Source organism: Excalfactoria chinensis, chromosome 3 (genome assembly GCF_039878825.1).
Source record: "Excalfactoria chinensis isolate bCotChi1 chromosome 3, bCotChi1.hap2, whole genome shotgun sequence".
In the NCBI taxonomy this organism is placed as follows: Eukaryota; Metazoa; Chordata; class Aves; order Galliformes; family Phasianidae; genus Excalfactoria; species Excalfactoria chinensis.
In genome coordinates, this window is record NC_092827.1 from 56,618,210 (window position 1) to 56,635,852 (window position 17,643).

Consider the following 17,643-nt stretch of genomic DNA (forward strand, 5'->3'; position numbering starts at 1 on the left):
TTCCCTTAAAACAAAGATGAGTTTATCCTTATCTATCTCAGTGAGAGCAGCTTGCATCTTCAGAGATCAGTGAGTAAGTCTGAAGTGCTTCAAGCATTTGCAGAGCATTCAGATGTCTTTGAGAGGAAAAGGGTTCCTGGTCAAGACATTAATGTGCTTTCATCAGAAAGAGAAAACAACATCAATTCTATAAATTTGATCAGAAACGAAAGGGAGCAGCTGGCATACATTCATTTTTCTTTATTTACACACATTTTCCCCAGTGTTCAACTTCATTTTATAACCGATACAAACAGAAATAAATTTTCTTTCCAGAAAATTAGATGTAAGATAAAGCTTGCTTTTGTAAAAAAGGAAAGTAGGATTGCATTAGAAATGCACTGGAGTAAAGACAGTGGAATGATTAAACAGCCAGTCTGCATCTGACATGTCAGCCCCTATGACAACAGGGTGGTTTTTTGTTGTTGCTTTTTTTCTATATAAATTGCTAGGAAACAGCCGTGAGTTAAGACTTTAAAAATTGCAATGACAAGATGCTCATCGCTGAACTAACCTACACCCTTCCTCTAATATTAGTGATAAAAGAGGTACAGATGATGCTTTACTTGCCATCACAACAAGAGATTACTTACTGAGAAAACACTTGAGTGGAATTCAGCAAACTAAGCTATTTCAGGAATAGATGAATATACTGAGCCTTCCAAAAGTACTCTCGTGTTTCTGCTATTTTTATACTATATTTATACAGCTGAAGAATGATCTCTTTTATTGAAACCCAATTGAAATTGTAAAGTCATCTTCATATATTTTTTTAGTGACAGCAGCATACTATTAACAATTAGCTCACTACTACAACGACCATGTGTTCCCACATTCCTACAGAGCACACACACAAATATTGAAAGAAGTCAGGCAGCATCATATTTTTCTTTCTTTCTTTTGTAGCAAAACACGGGGATATAATACAAAATAAGTAACAATTATTCTATCTGTGACGAAAGGGTTTTTTCTCCCTTGATAAAAAGCCAAACATGAACTTCCCATTGTAACTTATATTACTAACACCTTACAGCTAATATAACATATGATGCCTACGTAAAACACCTAAAATCTTGTTTTTCTTCCTTATGCATACACTTACTTAAAAGAGAATCACGAACCAAAGCTCTCAATTCCATCTGCACAATAACCAATACAAAATAATTTGCTGAATATTATCTCTTTACCTTTAACTGCAATAAAACCCTATACAATGTGCTGGCTGATGCTGTAAAGTCTGAAATGGATTCTCCCGGTATTTTCATCTTGGTTTGAATATGAAAAAACCTTTCCAGGAAAGCAGGAGCTCAAATACAAAGGGAGTGACTGCAAAGTAAGGAGTTATTGCATATCAGCTGATAGACAGTAACTATCTACTGGCACACACTTAACCCGCAGCCGATGAGAGGTCTTTTGATTTAGCCAGGAGTACTTCATTGATTTTTATGAATGAATCAAACCTGAAAACACACAGAACACTTAATCATTTTAAGCTCAAAAAAACTTTGGTGTTTACAGCAACAGCAGATCATCATTAAGTTACACATTTGATAAATAAAAGATAAGGAAAGATACAACTTGCCGTGGCAATTTGCAAAAAAAAGAGCTTATGTGAGGAAAAAATACATCAGGCTAATGCTCTTTTTAGAAAGGAATGGCTGGTGGAAGAGTATTAGACCAAAAAAACATTCAGGAATTCTTCAGGGTAGGGAACAGGAAAGCTCCTCTTATTCAAGGGCAGACTCTAAAGAAGGAGCTAGACCTGCTTATCACTCTGGAAATCATGGAGTGAGAAAGAAGAAACATGTATGTATTTTCCATTCATCAGTATTCCTACAAGACAGCTCAAAAGAACAAAGTGTAAAAAGAGAGCTGTTTTTTGCTACCTATGAGGAAAAACTTTCAGGAAGCGTAGGGAAGAAATCACACAAATTTCCAATGCTTGACATGTTAACAAGGTACAGTCCAGTACCCTGGGGTAAAAGAGAGTAAATGTTTGCACACCCATGACACAGTTTCTGGTAGACATTCCTTCCTCAGGCAGCCATATGGGTTGATTCACTATCTCAGAATTTCCATCAGAGACTACAAAAGAATTGAGATGATCTAAAGCAGCAACTCCTAAATGCAGATTGTCCATAGGTAAGCAGCTCTATGTTGGAACACAGGACGGAGCTGAACAAACAAGAAAGACTCTTCTGGGCAATGAATAAAATAAAATGCAACAAGATGTCAACAAGGCAGGATGTTCAGGAATACACACCTAGCTTGAAACGCTCTAACATGCCCACCTCAAATGGCACCCCAGCTGTGGAGGTCTTTGGACTGGTGAACCATGTCTGGATTAGAACTCAGACAAACAGGTCCACACCTGAGAGCACCACGAGGAAACATCCAATGGGTTATATTTCAAACACTAACAAAGAATTTCAGTAACAAAAAGAATTTGTTACAGAGATACCAGAACCCTGAATATGAAACCAGTTGTCTGCACAAAGAGGCGATGGCACCGCTATGAGTGAGTGGTCACTGGAACGGACACAGTGAGGGACACTTAGACAACAGAAAAAAAATCCAAGCAGTCAAAAGTTGTAAGCAAGCCTAGACAAATAACAGCAATGAAAAAGCTGGAAAAGGTTTGACCAGTGTACCAGAATTCAGCCCAAGTAAACCTAGTGTAATCACGTGGGTGGCATAACTGGTCTCCAGAGCAAGCAGGCAAAAAATTTCATCACATTAAACATGAGGTACTTTTCTCACTTTCTTGAAGACGGCCTTATTAAAAGAAAGTACTGGCAACACCACATATGAAACCTACACTTGTTGTGCCTTGAACCTACCGCTTAGTAACATGCACAATGGGGTGAGATTAGCTTGTGCAGTGGAACCTCATTTAGATGATGTAAATACTAACTCTCAGTATTTCTGTCCGGTTAATAGGCTGATTAAGAAAACCAACAATGATAAAACACCTTCACAAACAGATGGCAAACAAGACTTTGACCCCATTTAGCACAGCTAAGTTACAGCATGCCACCAATAAAATATCTTTGGATGGCTCTGGTATGGGACCGTTAGCCAAGTTCCAAGCAGCAACGCTGACATGGGTAATACACAGGTAATGACTACACTGCTTCTCTGCTAGTACCCCAGCTACTGAGTGAACACTTCTGGTGGAAAGCAACTCATTCAGCTGAAGGGCAGCGGTATTAAAGAATGCAAAGAGACATCAACACAGAAGAAATTTAAATGCTTATTCTTTAGCCTGGAACAACAAGGCTAACAATTTTCTTGATTGTTTGTTCTACTTTCATAAAAGCCAGAAAAGATTTTAAAATCCTCACATCTTTCCCCAATCACAACCTATTTTATAAAGAATCCCAAACATCTTTTCATTGCAATTTCCTGATTTACTGTGAAAAAAATCTTGATTTCCACACTGAGCAATTTCTTCAGGAAACATAACTTCCTTCCCTTCTCATAAAAACATCTGAAGTTCTCTGGACCAGAGTAACAGCTACGTGGATTCTCTATGGTACCTGGACGCATTGGGATCAGCCAGTATCTGCAGAATGACTGCCACGTTTCTTCTCAACTGTTCCACAAAGATGGTTATTTTGTGTACATATTATGGAAAGCATCACTTTAGCAAAATCAGTGCTTCCCGCAAAGCGTACTGGGGTTATTTCTCCTTTTCTGATATTCTATTTAATAAAAAGCACTGGCTTGGCTTTACTTACTTTTAAAAGATTGTTATTATGCTATACTGTCTATCTCACAGTCTCTTTACTGTTTATTTGTCTGACTGCTTTTCTTCACAATGCGAATAGCTTTGGGGAAGATGGAAACTAATGACCTAGCTAAGGTTTTAACCCAGACCCCCTAGTGTTTTACCAGCTGTGCTATTAGGTTAACTGGCTGAATCTCTCCCCTCTCGCTCTCTGATATTACAAAACCCTCTCTATGTATAGCATGCAATAATGTTTAAATTTTTCCCACCCCTAAACCTCCCTCGGCTACTGCCTAGCCTTGGAATCCATATAATCTATTACTGATAAATTAGAATCTGGGGAAGAATCAGACAGATTACCCATATGGTAGCTAGAGAAGAAACATCTAACCTTTCCTAATGCAAACCTTGCCTAATGTTCTCTGATGTAAATTTTAAGCGCGGAGAAGGAAATACATTTGTGGAGGAGTTGATAAACAGAGCAAAGACACATTGCTCATCTACTATCTTACACATAATTTATTACTGCAGTATGTCTTCTGCAAGAAGCTTTTACTATAGTGCTTGGAAAATCAGGGTAATCGTGAACTGCAGTACAAAAGCACCACCCTTCCAGCTCCTCCTCCACCCCCATCTGGACTTGAAGCAAATCCTCAATTTCATTGGGTAGCTTGGGCTGCTGGAATTAATCTGAGCAGCAACGTGAAAAACCTGAGGAGCCTGCCTGCTTTGTACAATCAACATTTGTCTAAGTTTCCCTAATAACATGCATGCTTATGAAAATCACGGAGGAGAGCAAAGAAGGAACAGCATTTTTCAATGTGTAATGCGCAAGGCCTGCAGGCTTAATGGTCTAAATTTCAGGTTTAAAAAATTTAACCTCCCCAGAGACTCCTGTTCAAAGGTTCCACAGATCAACTCAGATCTTCCTTTTTGTGAAGTAAATACACTGAATACCACGGGATATATATGGATGTTGTGGACAGAACTAAAATATACACAATGTCTCATTTCTGTCTTGTATGCTAGTAAAATAAATCATAATATTTTTCAAAAATACAAAATCAGCATGTTGTCCTCAGTCCCAAATGTCTTTGTCTCAGTTTTATTTTACCCTGAGTTATGATTCAACTGATTCTTCCCTGCCTTGATTTGCAGCTGTTCCCTGATGAGTGTTTATACTGCAGCCTTTTGGGATCCTTTGGGATGGAAAGAACTATCTAGTTCTAGCTATTAATACACACATTACTATATAGATTTCAGCTCACTGCCCTACATGTGAACTTTAAAAGGCATAAAGGACCTTAGATCAGAAGTTCTTTATTTTTAAAGAAGCTTCATAAAAAGGTTAACTTGGGTGCTGAGGGAGCAGAGCGTCCTTGAAGTGATGACGCCATTGAGCAGCCTGAGCTTGGAGTTTATATGCTGTGATGGGAAGCTGTCCCTGGGACAGGGACTGCACTCACAGCTTTACAGTGAACCTGGTGACAGGAACATTGAGTGACACTTTGTCAAGTTCTCCATCAATGACTGCTTGCAGCTTATTTCAGTCCCTAAGCCCGGAGGCAGGGAATCTGAACTCTATCAAATGAAGTCAGTGGAAACTTTTCTATTGAGAAGTCTCTGTGCCAGCAACTGTATAAACTCCCTCAGAATGATTCAATTCTACTCCCTAAACTCAAAAAGAGAATCTCCAATTTAGTTTAAAGAATGAAATAAAGATCATCTCCAAGTATAACAAGATTTAACATCAGCAAGAAGAAAGCAATGACCAGCTGCTAGTATACAAAATTTACTTCAGAGACCTGACTCCGGGTTTTGATTGTACAGATATTATCTCCTTCGAATACTACTTCTGCAGTTTTGCTTTCTCCCAGAGTGCCTTATCACATGTAAATCATACCCATCCTCTTGCAGCTTTTCGTGCAGATGGCCAACGCTGCTGCATATTTAGTGCACGCCACAACTAATCAGATCAACCCCAAGCTGACTCTGGCTGGTGTATGTCTGAAATCCAAGTATAGACTACAACCAACATCCTCAAATGGCAAGTGATTCCTTTAAGAATTAACCTAGTTTGGCACATATATATAACTTGTATAATTTCAAATACTTTCCAAGCAAGAAATGCACGCCTTCCTCCAGTGCACGCTAGACAAACTGGCACTAAACTATTCTCTCCCACAGCTCACTGTGAGAATCAGTAACCTTTTATTTGAAAGATCTCCATTAGTCATCATAAGGCAGATGTATTGTAAGCTTTCTGCTGCACGATGGCGCAGTACATTAAAACAGGTACAAAAATGGGGCTCCTGGGTGCTACTGCAACAAAAATAGCAAGGAAGAATTGTGTGTTTACAGTAAAAACAAACAAACAAACAAACCCACAAAACCCTGCTTATCAGACCAACACAACTTTTTGAATCAAAGGAAAATTAAATGACATTTTAATATCCAACTTAAGGCATTAATATGTTTACAATCAAACTAAAAAATAAAGAACAGCAGTAAAAAAAAACAACTATGATGGCCAGATCCTTTTAAAGACTGTTGATAAATTTAGTGCTCACTGAACCGAGAACGTAACTTTTTGAGACACTGAATCTCAAGGCTCAGTGCGTGGCTCTGCCTTCGGAGAGAGATCTACTCTGTATGTTTCTGTGCACCCCTTCTGCTAGAAGTGGGGATGGGAGTGCTGATTTGGTCTGTCGCGTCATTTGTAATTAAAGAGATGTTTTACACAGCTAACCTTGTAATGAAATAATTCCTTCTAAAGACGTGTGACAGCTTCAACTGCAGCCTGCTTTTCCTCCTTACGTGAAGCACTCTTCTGGCTGTTCAGGGCACAATTCACCTAGCTCTAGTTTTTTGGGCATGAGATTTTCTCCCAGTCTGCCAGAATGTTCCTACATAGCAGCTGGAACTCAGCTTCCCTGCACTGACCCACTTGGAGAACACTACGTGCAAAAAGAGGCACTCAAACATACCTGTGGCTTTGCACTCAGAGCATGTCTCAAGCACCTTTCTTTAAGAGCCTGAAACACTTCAGTCTACGTCAAGTAAACTTATTACCAAGTCTGATTTAACCTTAAGTGGTGTCATCGTTAACATGGCAAGCAGAAGAATTTTAATGACAAGAATCATTTTATTCTCTAGCTCCTCAGTGCTCTGAATAGACCCCAAATCCCCAGATGAGAGCAAAAAATGTATTCTTAGGGAAAAAGTCTCCTTAAGATCTAGAAGCAATTTGTAGTAACTTTCCTGTTGTGATAATAATAGTTTGATCTATTTTCTTCCTTCGGGTTTCTTTTTTAAAGAAGAAAATAGATTTCGGGGAAAAGAATCTCTACATCAAATGGCAGTAATAAAATGAAAATCTGATCAGGAATTGGGGCAAAATACCAGATTGGTATTCTGCGTCCTCCATGAAAGCAAAAATGTTTATTTTTTGTTAGAAGAAAATATACAGTGGTGGAATTTATGTGATAACCATGCACATATAAACATGCCCACAAAACAGTTAAAAGGGATAAAAAAACCTATAGGAAATCTAATGGGCAAATTAGGAAATTGTAGTTACAGAAATTCAGTTGCTACTTAGCGTTTATAGGGAAGCACAAAGAGAACATCAAAATGCCTGATCACATCCCATCTGTTACTACCTCTTCCTGGATAACATCTTAGCTGCCAAAAAAGCTATTTAAATTTACTACATTGTAGCTACTGATAAATATCACTTCTATGAAGATCTAATACGAAATAAGGTCCAGATCTAAGGATAAAGCTTACAAGCTTTTGTATCAAAAATATTCTAGTTTTGCTTAGTATAACACTTGTGCTCCTACCAGCCTGTAGTTTCTTACTCCCCCACCCATGTTTGTGATAGATTTTTAATAGAGCATATAACTGTACAACAATCCTCATAAGCTGCATCATGTCAACAACAGAAAAAAATAAAATAAAATAAAATAAAATAAAATAAAATAAAAAAAAAATAAAGGTGTTGTGAGGAGGTGATGGAGTAGAGGAAGGCTACTATTCAACAATTTTGGAGGTGCTTACTCCGGGCACTTTCTACACAGATCTGACAAGCACAGAATGGTGCCATGAAACTGCCTCCAGCAATGGAATACATTTTCCAGCACATCACAGCGGCTGCAACGGCATCAATTCTGCTTGCAATCCATGTCCAAACAGAAAAGTTCTCAGTGGTCCTATTTCAGCATATCTCAAGGACTAATTAAATCCTCATTACTATCTTCTAATTATTCCAGTGCTTTGGGATTTCACTGAGCAAGTCCCCAACGGTGCATTAGATGAAAAGGGTTAAATAACCTGTGTTGATTTTGAGGCTCCAGATCTATTTCAGACCTTTAGCATATCATCAGCATTATCATGAATATTTAACTACATACCGCTGTGAAAATTATAAGGGGAAAACAATTAAAGATTTTTTAAAAATTAATTCTGACCCATATACATTTGCACTAATAAATAAGGCTTCTTTAAGTATCCCCATTATGAGCGTGCTTGCCGGAGTAATAACACGAAGTCATTAACTGTTTCCATTAAATTCAATGGACTTCAGGAGCTCCCAATTCACTGTTTTAATGTAAGACTGAAACATGACGTGTACACATGCAAGTATGAAAAATGTTACTTTAAATTGGTACATTTGTGAAGCTTTCTCTAAACTAGGTATGGAATCATCCAGTTCTCCAGGTGTGAAAGTGTCTGTTTCAACATTATTGTGACATGTTTTTGTCTGTTAGTGTTTCCATCTGTGACTACCAATATGCATCTCCATTGGCCTGCAAGCATCGGAGTGAGAGTATAAGCTAATGGTCAGGATGGAAGAATTCTTTTTCACCTAAGAGCTTCAGGAAAAAACTAGTTCAGCACCATAACTTAGAAATACTAGTTTCTATTTCATTCATACAGCTATCTTTTAGCCAACAAAGCGGTTTTAGCTACTGAGAACTCTATCAAACTGTAGCTTCCAAAGCTCAAACAGATGACATGGTTGGTACAGTCAATGAGGAACTCAAGTGACTACTTATGAGGGTTGCTCCAAAAGTAGTGCCTCCTATTTTCTTTTGTTGGCCCAGGATGTCAGGGGTGGATGCTGGTGATGTGGCAGTAGAGGTTGAACCTTCTCACCAGTATTCCATCACATTCTGCTGCTGTGTGCCAGATGGCAGTATCCTGGCTTGCATCATCACCAGTGGTGAGATGAGGTGTCACCACTACGAGCCACAATCAAAACAGCAGTCCATGGTGTGGTGATGCAAATTCCACATCAAAGTAAAAGTGCAAGATGCAGCTTTCAGCGGGTAAAGTGATGAGTGCTGTTTTTTGCAATAGGAAAGGGGTGACTATTCTGGATTTCTTGGAACTTGGACAAACGATCAACTCCCAGTGCTACACCATGAGGCCAACTTCCTGAAGGCTCAAACTTCCAGAGTCAGGACAGAGAAGGAGACAACCTTTCTCTTATGACACAGTGGCACCAGGCCCTCATGCTAGTTTGAAGATTGTGAAGCACACTGGCAATCTTGGCTGGACTATCCTACCACACCCAACACATAGTCCAGATATGGCACCTTCTGACTTCCATCTGTTTAGGCTGAAGGAAAATAGACAGGGCAACATTTTCTTAGCAACAATGCCACCACAGCAACTGTGAAAGAGCAGGTCACCTCCAATGGTGCAGATTTTTACAAGTGCAGCATGCAAGCTCTTGTTTATTGCTGGCAAAAATACATAGCTAATGATAGAGACTATACTAAAAAACAGTGTTTTGTAGCTGAGAATTTGCTCTATCAAATTGCATTCCTGTGCTCGTTGTATCTGTTGTAGTTTCCATGGAAATAAATAGGAGGCATTACTTTTGGAGTGACCTACATTCTTCAATAAACGATTCTCCAAGTTGATATGACAGTTGAGGTATCACTGCTTCCTTACCTGTAGTTTCTGTAACTAAAGTTTATAAAGGGCTTTGACTTCAAGAAATTCAAAAATAAAAACTCAGCTTTTGACCAGATTTTCACTTGTTATCCCAAAGTAAAGGTAGCTGCTGGGATTCAGAAGTAGTTAAATGCACAAGTAGGTGAGCTGGCAGGGCTCACCAGCCTCTCCAAGAGACGTCTAACTCCATCCAGCACAGCCTGCTCCTTCCATCTCCACAGCTCTCCGACTCCCAGCAGTTGAGTTATATGGGATCAAGTATCAGTCCATTCAAAGACTTGTGAGCTGAGACGTAGGTTATACACAAAAATACCAAGAATTTCTTACTACCTACATAGATAAAGGATGGTAGAACTGAACAAGTTTTGTTTACTGGACATCAAATATCAGTGACTGGAAACTGCTGCTGTCATGAGAAGTAGGATTCCTACAGCAGCACGTTCCAGACCTAAACTAACTCGAATCAACACGAAAAGTTATAGATTATTTTTTATTATGTAAGCACTGCTATGTTATCATTATGAAAAGCATACAACAAGCTATATAATAAATCCATGGAAGAGAACAGAAAATCCAGTCCAGACTCCCAAGAAATTCTTATTACTAAACATATATATGTATGTTACCACTCCTCCTCCTTCCCTCACACAGAATGCACATGTTAAAATACATTCACTGATTCATAGTGCACTGTATGACAGGGATGTATTGCCTCAGGCAGGCAAACATAAAAGATCCCAGCTGGGTGCTGAGTAACCATGGAAAGTAGGACAAAATACAATCAAATACTTAAATAATAAAATAAAGGTGTGTAAACCTAATGGTTCAAAGTAGAGGTTTAGCATCCAGAAGTGCTACACCTCAGACTCCACCTGATAATCAAATTTCACAATAGCTGATAAATAAGATAAGTATTGAGAGCAAAGGATTCTATTCAGGAAACGATTAGCAGCCTGCTCATTCAGTTATCTCTCTAAATAAGGAAAGAAATGTTATACAAAGTACTAAACCAAACGACTTTACCTTATCATATGGAGGGTCTCTAGGCTTTTTGTTTTCATTTTCTTTTATTTTTTTTTCTCTTTTTGGTAGAAAGTATATCAGTAAGCCACAAGTTTAAATTACTGTAACAGATGCCTATGGATCAGATGTCCTTAGCAGAAACGATTTTCTGCTCAGGTTTTTATCAGTAAATGACAAGCACCTTTCCTTTGAGTCTCCATCACTCCCCCTCCTTCCTTTCTTCAAGTTCAGTGGAAACCAGTTCAAGCAAGCAAAGGAATCAACTAATGTAACAGCCTTTTTAAAAGGTGAAGTTTTCCATTTCAAAGGAGCCTCTAATCAATGACAGGGCGCAAAAGGGAATGCACGCATGTTTATGTGCGCACAGCACAGACTTTACAGAAAGAAGCTTTGGGGAACACGTTCTGCAAAATCAATATGACCCAGCTAGTTACAAATTTCATATCTTTTGCATGAAACAAATAGATTTCTTGTACAAGCTGGGTCACAAGGATCGTATGTATTACACCTGATTTTACATATGAAAGGTGCAAAAATTGTATTAACATTCCTAAATACATTTCCTCTAAGGACATACCCAGAATCCTTCCCCCCAATGATAACTGATACAAGACTGTATCAACCTGTACATTTTATTTTCCTTCACTGTTATTTAATTGATTGACTTCCCAGCTATGGTAGCTATCTTCTCTGTCTTCTCCAACTGTACAGCCAACACCCAGTTTTGTTCTGTAACAGCAATCAAAAAGTTCGGCCAAACTTTACAGCTTTGTCAGATACACCTAACCCATCCACCAGAACCAGGTGAAGAACACAAGGCTGTTCCTCACTATTACTGAGCAGCAACACATTTTGTGCCAAGACCCAATCATGCCAAGAAACGCATCTTTCTGAAGCTCCTGGGTCTTCAAAGCCTCAAGCTGATCCACTCCCACTGTCTTGTGACATTCTGTCCTACAAAACATAACACGTTTTCATCGAGTACTGAGGTCATTCTATTTCCACTAAGTGCACACGTTGCTCTAAAACAATTTTAAAGGGAAAATCAGTTCCTGCACTAATAACCGTGTATGAAGAATGACCTCAAAATGAAATAAAACAAATGAGTTGAGTGTGGAATTTTCTATTCAATGTTCTCATTAATCAGCACTCCTGGAGGAGGTGACATCCAACACAGAAACAGCAAAAATCAGGACTCTTTCCTCCTATTTGCAATCTTCTTAGTTCTTCCTGGATGCTGTCCCAGAAATTTGTCATTCTGTGAGTTCAACTTGCTTCACTGTGAGAAAACTTCTAGTATTTATGGCATCCCCATATGGTGCTACTTGGAATATTTCTGGTAGCAAGACATTTTAGGAGGGGCATTTCATAAATAACTCCATGTTTATCACAGTTATCATGTGTCTGTTTTGCAAGCTTATTGTTGGCACATGTTAACCACTGCATGGACAGGATGCCCAGTTTACAGCAGTTAATCATATGGCCATATGAGAAAGCTGCGATAATTCTCTTTTCATGAGCTAGGAAGGAAAGAGGCAAAAGGAAAAAGTTTATAAACAGTAATATTTAGAGAAAATAACCCTCTGTTTATTTTGTTGAGCACTTACTAGGAAGAAACGCTATAGAACAGTGCTGTTGCCTGCAAGGTTTTTCTTTGGAAATTTCAAATCTTTGAACCGTTTGACCTAAATAGCTGATTTCCCTTCATGTTTAAAGATATATTTAGTTCTAGAACTGGCCTAGAGGACTAGCTATCATGACCATGCAAAGACATTAGAGAATTATAAGAACAAAATCAAACCACAGTGCTTGCAGCTACTACTATTTCTACGATACTTTCTATAGATCTCAATTCCAAGACAGACAAGAAAAAGGTGAATTTTCTAGGACATAAATCATGCATCTACAGCAAACTGGTTTTATACTCTTAAGTTTTCACTGTATTTTAAGAAAGCCTTGTTTCCAATTGTGTTTTGGTAAAACCTGATATTCAATTGCTCTTTGCCCATAGTAGAAAACACTCAGACAATAAGGATTGTCATTATTTTCTCTGGGAAAAGGAACACAAATACCAGCAAATCTCACACTGTTAATGTGCAACTTGAAATGAAGGCTACATTTGGCACCAACTATAAAAAAGACCCCAAACACCTAACAAACCTCGGTCCTGTGGCATTGGTGACTGGCTCAAAGCAGGGTGGGAGCTGGATTCTGACTGGCTGCCAGGAGGCTGCGGTGGCATCTGACTGCCTGTAACACACAGAGAAAAAAAGGGAAAATAGACTTGCTTTTAACATTACAGTGCACAAAACGAAGCCTAGATGCATTATGAACCACTGAACAACGAAGTACCAGATGTAGAAGTTGAAGACAGAGCCTTACAGGTCTGGCTTTTTTCAGGACACTTTACTCTTTCTTTCTTCTAGAATCCCAAGGAGAAAACACGCATAAACATATTAAGCAACAGGCATGGTGAAATGTACAATTTTGTATTGAGCAAGTTCCCAACCTCACCGACATGATCCAATTTATAGCTGCAAATCTCCTGACACATATTTCTGTTAGAGAGTTTAACAAAATTCAAGTCTGCTGAACAATAGGGCTCATCCTGCCGAGTTTAAACTGGCCTCCTGCCAGGCAGACATGGCCTGCTGCCAACAATATTACCAACCAAAAATTCAGTCAATACAAAAATGACTAACAACAGTTTAGAAAGTATTTCAGTGAATCAGTGCTTTTAATATCATATGAATGTCCACGTAGAACTTGGGAGTAAAGACTAACAACACACAGGTGCATCTGGTGAATGTGAAGCATATTTGAAAGGGATGAGACAGAAAAGGAACACCTTATTATTCAAGTAAAGGCAAAGGAAATATATTTGCCTACTGAAATATCCATCCAGAACAGACAGACTCATTTCTATGGCCTTGTTCAGAAGACACTCACAGTTTACTCATGGATGTCCATCCACCCGTAGAGGAAGAATGGCACCCACAGTGCTGTCTGTGAGGTGAAGGACACTAAACCTCCCCCTTTCAATATGGCTATGTGGTGCTTAATGTGGTGCTCACTGCCCTAGTGAAAGAGACCACAGAGTCACTTCTTTGGGTCTCCATCCAACCCTGCTTCTGTGGCCCCCACTCCAACAGTGCTTTCCTGCCCAGCATCCAGCTTGCTGCAGCCTGGGCAGGGGGAAGACTGGGAGCAGGCTGGCTCCTGGGATCCTGCTTTGAGATGCGGCTGCTTTCAATAGCCAAAGCCACTTGAAGACCACCTCAGGTTAGGCAACAAATATATATTTTAAGCACTTAGCCACTGCAGTGACGAGCATGTTATAAATAGCAGCAGACAGATTTATATCCCTCATCCTCAGAAACTGCTCAGATTGTTTTCCGTTTAAAAGAAATGGAAAGAATAAAAACACATGAAATAGATTTGTGCCTGCTGAGAATCATTTCCTCGTGCTTAGCAGCCACCCTTTTTTAATGGCTGAGGCAAGGTTCCTGTGGTTATAACTGGAGCTGGGAGACCAGCTGAAGAAGAGCCAGCAGGGGTTGCTCTTTCTTTAGAGGCCTGAAGCTGGAAGTGAACTGAGGAAAGGGGCCATGCCTGCCCTACCGGGCTTGCTTCCCAGTGTCCTGGCCACCACCTATGTCCAGCCTGCACACTGACACCAAAGAAAAGAGTGAAGTGCAGTTAGTGAACAAAAGGAAAACCCATGAAATGTGGCTGTGTAACCACTGCCCGGCAGATGTGTCTGTGCACCAGGAAATGTACTGCTGCTGCCATGCCCGTGGCACCACTACCAGGCAGAATGCTGAGAGAAAATCTGTACTCTGTTTTCTTCATCTTTTTCCCTTAGAACCACTGAATTTTTTTAAAATACCTAATATTACTGGCAGTGGCACTCCTGACTGCACCTCACAGCTCCCAGGGGGATCCTGCCCGGTGGTGGCTTGGCCAGCCTTAGGAGGCATTAATATAATGCAGAAAATCTACACTAGGCAACACACTCCAAATACATTTATAGCAAGTTTTTAATTTTTTACACAGGTAGTAAGTTCAATTACCTGGCAGGAACCCAACCCTACACATGCAGATGTGCAAGCGCAGACAGGGAAAGTCAAGCTCTAGAGCTGAGCATATATGACATGTTACAGAGAAATCATTAGAGTAATCATTTCCATCTGCAACCGCTGGAATACACACTCAGCTGTTCTACAAATTCACTGAAATTGTCTACAGCCTCTGTAAATATTCATGCTCTTTTTCAGTTCACTTTTTAAACTTTTCATTTTGACCTTGTTTTCTTTTTTTTTCTTCCTTAATTGAAAGAAACCAGAAGCCAAAGTTTTATTATTTCACAAAAGTAAACCATTTCCTAAACAATACAACACCTCCATGTATACTCTAACAAGGAATTAACACGCAACAGAAGTGGCGGTTATGCTAACGATCGGGCGGTGCTACAAACTATCCAGATGCTGGACATGCCAAGCATTGCACAGAAATATTTCCAGAGAACCTGCCATTTTATCCTTAGAAGTGATGTGAAAGGTAAAAGGATGTTAAGCACCTAAATACCTTTGAAGGCTTGAACTGAACTCTTAATTTGGGTATCTAACTCCTATTGATTGGAAGAGGATGACAGGACTTTAAAAACCTTTGAAGATCCTGTCTGCCACGCTTTTTAAGTTTCTTTGTCAAGAAAAGAAATGACCTTAAAGATTTTTCATTTCTTTCCTTTAAATGATATTAATCCTCCTCCCTTTCAACCAGTATTGTAGTTGGTATCCTTGGAAGTCGCCTTAAATAATACATGAACAGACTTTCGTATTTTATTAGGGAAGGAAAACTTCTACAAAAGAAAACAACCTATTTTCTTTTTAAACATGAATTCTACAGCTTTTTAAGAGAATTAAAAAACAATACATTTTCTTTTTCACTGACAGACTACTGCCTCCTTTGACCCCACAACACACAGACACAAGTTAAAACAGGAATGACCTTTTCCCATTTTTTGTATAGTACTGTTGCCACAGTGGTGAGATAACCTACCTGCTAAAACGTACACAAAGCAAACACTACAGATATTTCATAGTATCTTCATTATGCAAAATCACAGCAAATGCATGTTGAAAGGATACGCAATGCCACACTTGTTCATTTACCTAGATTTAACATAAGAGTGGTGATAAATGATTTCAGAATGTATATAGCTATCTTAAAATTAGTTGTTGGAGCCAGGAGCTTATCTTATATATCCATATATATACATTTTTTAAACAAAGTGAGTTAAAGAGGTGAGAGAATCTAAACTACTTAATAACCCAGTTTTAAGCTGTTTTTCTATTTCTGAATTTACATTAGAAATGCTTTTAAACATTTTGTATGAGACTTTAAAATCCTATGCTTGAAATAGAAGAGCCTGTATTGTACTTCTGGAAAAAGGTGGTCTGTGAAAAGTACTAAATGGTGATTGCATTATGACTATAGCCATGAAATCTGCAGTTAAAGTGTAAAAAGTAAATTCCTTAGAGCCAACATAGCAAGAAAGAGCAGACCTTTGATATCCTGCTGAGGAGGGGTCCTTGTGATGAATTACTGCCCAAATCAGTAACGTTTTGAAACATGCTGAGGGCTCTCTGCTTCCATCAATGTAATGACACTGGAGGATGCTCAGCAGCGGTACTCTGTACTGCTCTGGACAATACCTCACGGAATTGTGCCTGAACAATTGAATCAAGAAAGCACTTCAGTGATAACAGGTTCCCCCTGGGAAATTACTGGTTAAGGAGGAAAGGATGGATATCAGTACAGGAATTTCAAGATGCGTGAGGAACTGGGAAATGGGGATCAGGGGGACTGATCACAGAAACAGACTGTGCTGGAAGGGGAACAACAGGCTCGGGCTGCAGGAAAGTCAGTAGTTGAAGGTCTTGTCTTTGGGGCAATTCTCAATCTAATTTAGGAATTGAGCCCTAGAACTGTATTAATGACATGGGTTAACTACAAGATAGGCAAGTGTAGTCAATACAATAGATGGTCAAAATACTACCTAGGAAACTGGAACAAGTTTGATGTTGGAGTAACAAAAATGCAAAAATCTGTACTTACAGATCAGAAAGAGGCACTTTCTAACTGAAAAGCTATAGAATATTCAATTAGAAATGGGAAAAGGCAAACACAAAAAACCTGAACATATTTATTGATGATTACAACTAAACATTTGCTGCGACACTGAATCAAGCAAATCTATTAGTAGGATGAACTACAATTATTTCCAGTAGAGGTAAGGAAACCAGCGTGCTGCTAATGAGCCTCCAAGCACACAAAACTTGGACCAGATTATCTTGGAGGTCTTTCCCAACCCTAGTGATTCTGTGCAAACCAAAAAGGCCTAATGCTAACTGGAATGGGAACTGAGAATGTCTATGTGCATGGCAGGAGACCAAAGGAATGCATATAATTTAGCACAGCAAAAAGTAAAGCTGCAATTCTGTGACTTTGTTTTAAAACTCTATCTGTGGCTAAATATCAGGGAAGAAAAAGAACACAGCGTTTAGGATGATAATCAGACCATTATTGGAATTTGAAACAACTTCCTCTTAGGAATAATGAGGACCAGGAAACCTAGTGAGTACTAAGATGAAATCTGATAAAATAATGGGATTATATCACAGTTAATGTGACAGCAGAGGCTCACAGGCCGGAAGGGACACTCGATTTCAGATCCCTAGAACAGAATTGAAAGATCATAAATAGACTTCTGTATGGGATTGTTTTAAATGGGCTTTTCAGGAAATTGGAAGTGAGGTGCAAATGACCCCAAAGGAAAGACGTTCTTCTATGGGCAGCATAAAGGCAGGCTGGTCATGTGG

General features: G+C 39.1%; 1 protein-coding gene across 6 annotated transcripts in view; it reads right to left on the reverse strand.

The window, feature by feature from the left end:
* Positions 1-17,643, reverse strand: part of ARID1B (AT-rich interaction domain 1B) — a 311,674-nt gene that overhangs the window by 69,214 nt on the left and 224,817 nt on the right. For all 6 annotated transcript variants that reach the window (XM_072331169.1, XM_072331165.1, XM_072331166.1 and 3 more), the window contains one exon: positions 12,920-13,009. In XM_072331169.1, coding sequence (XP_072187270.1) covers positions 12,920-13,009 — 90 coding nt within the window. The remainder of the gene's footprint in view (positions 1-12,919; positions 13,010-17,643) is intronic.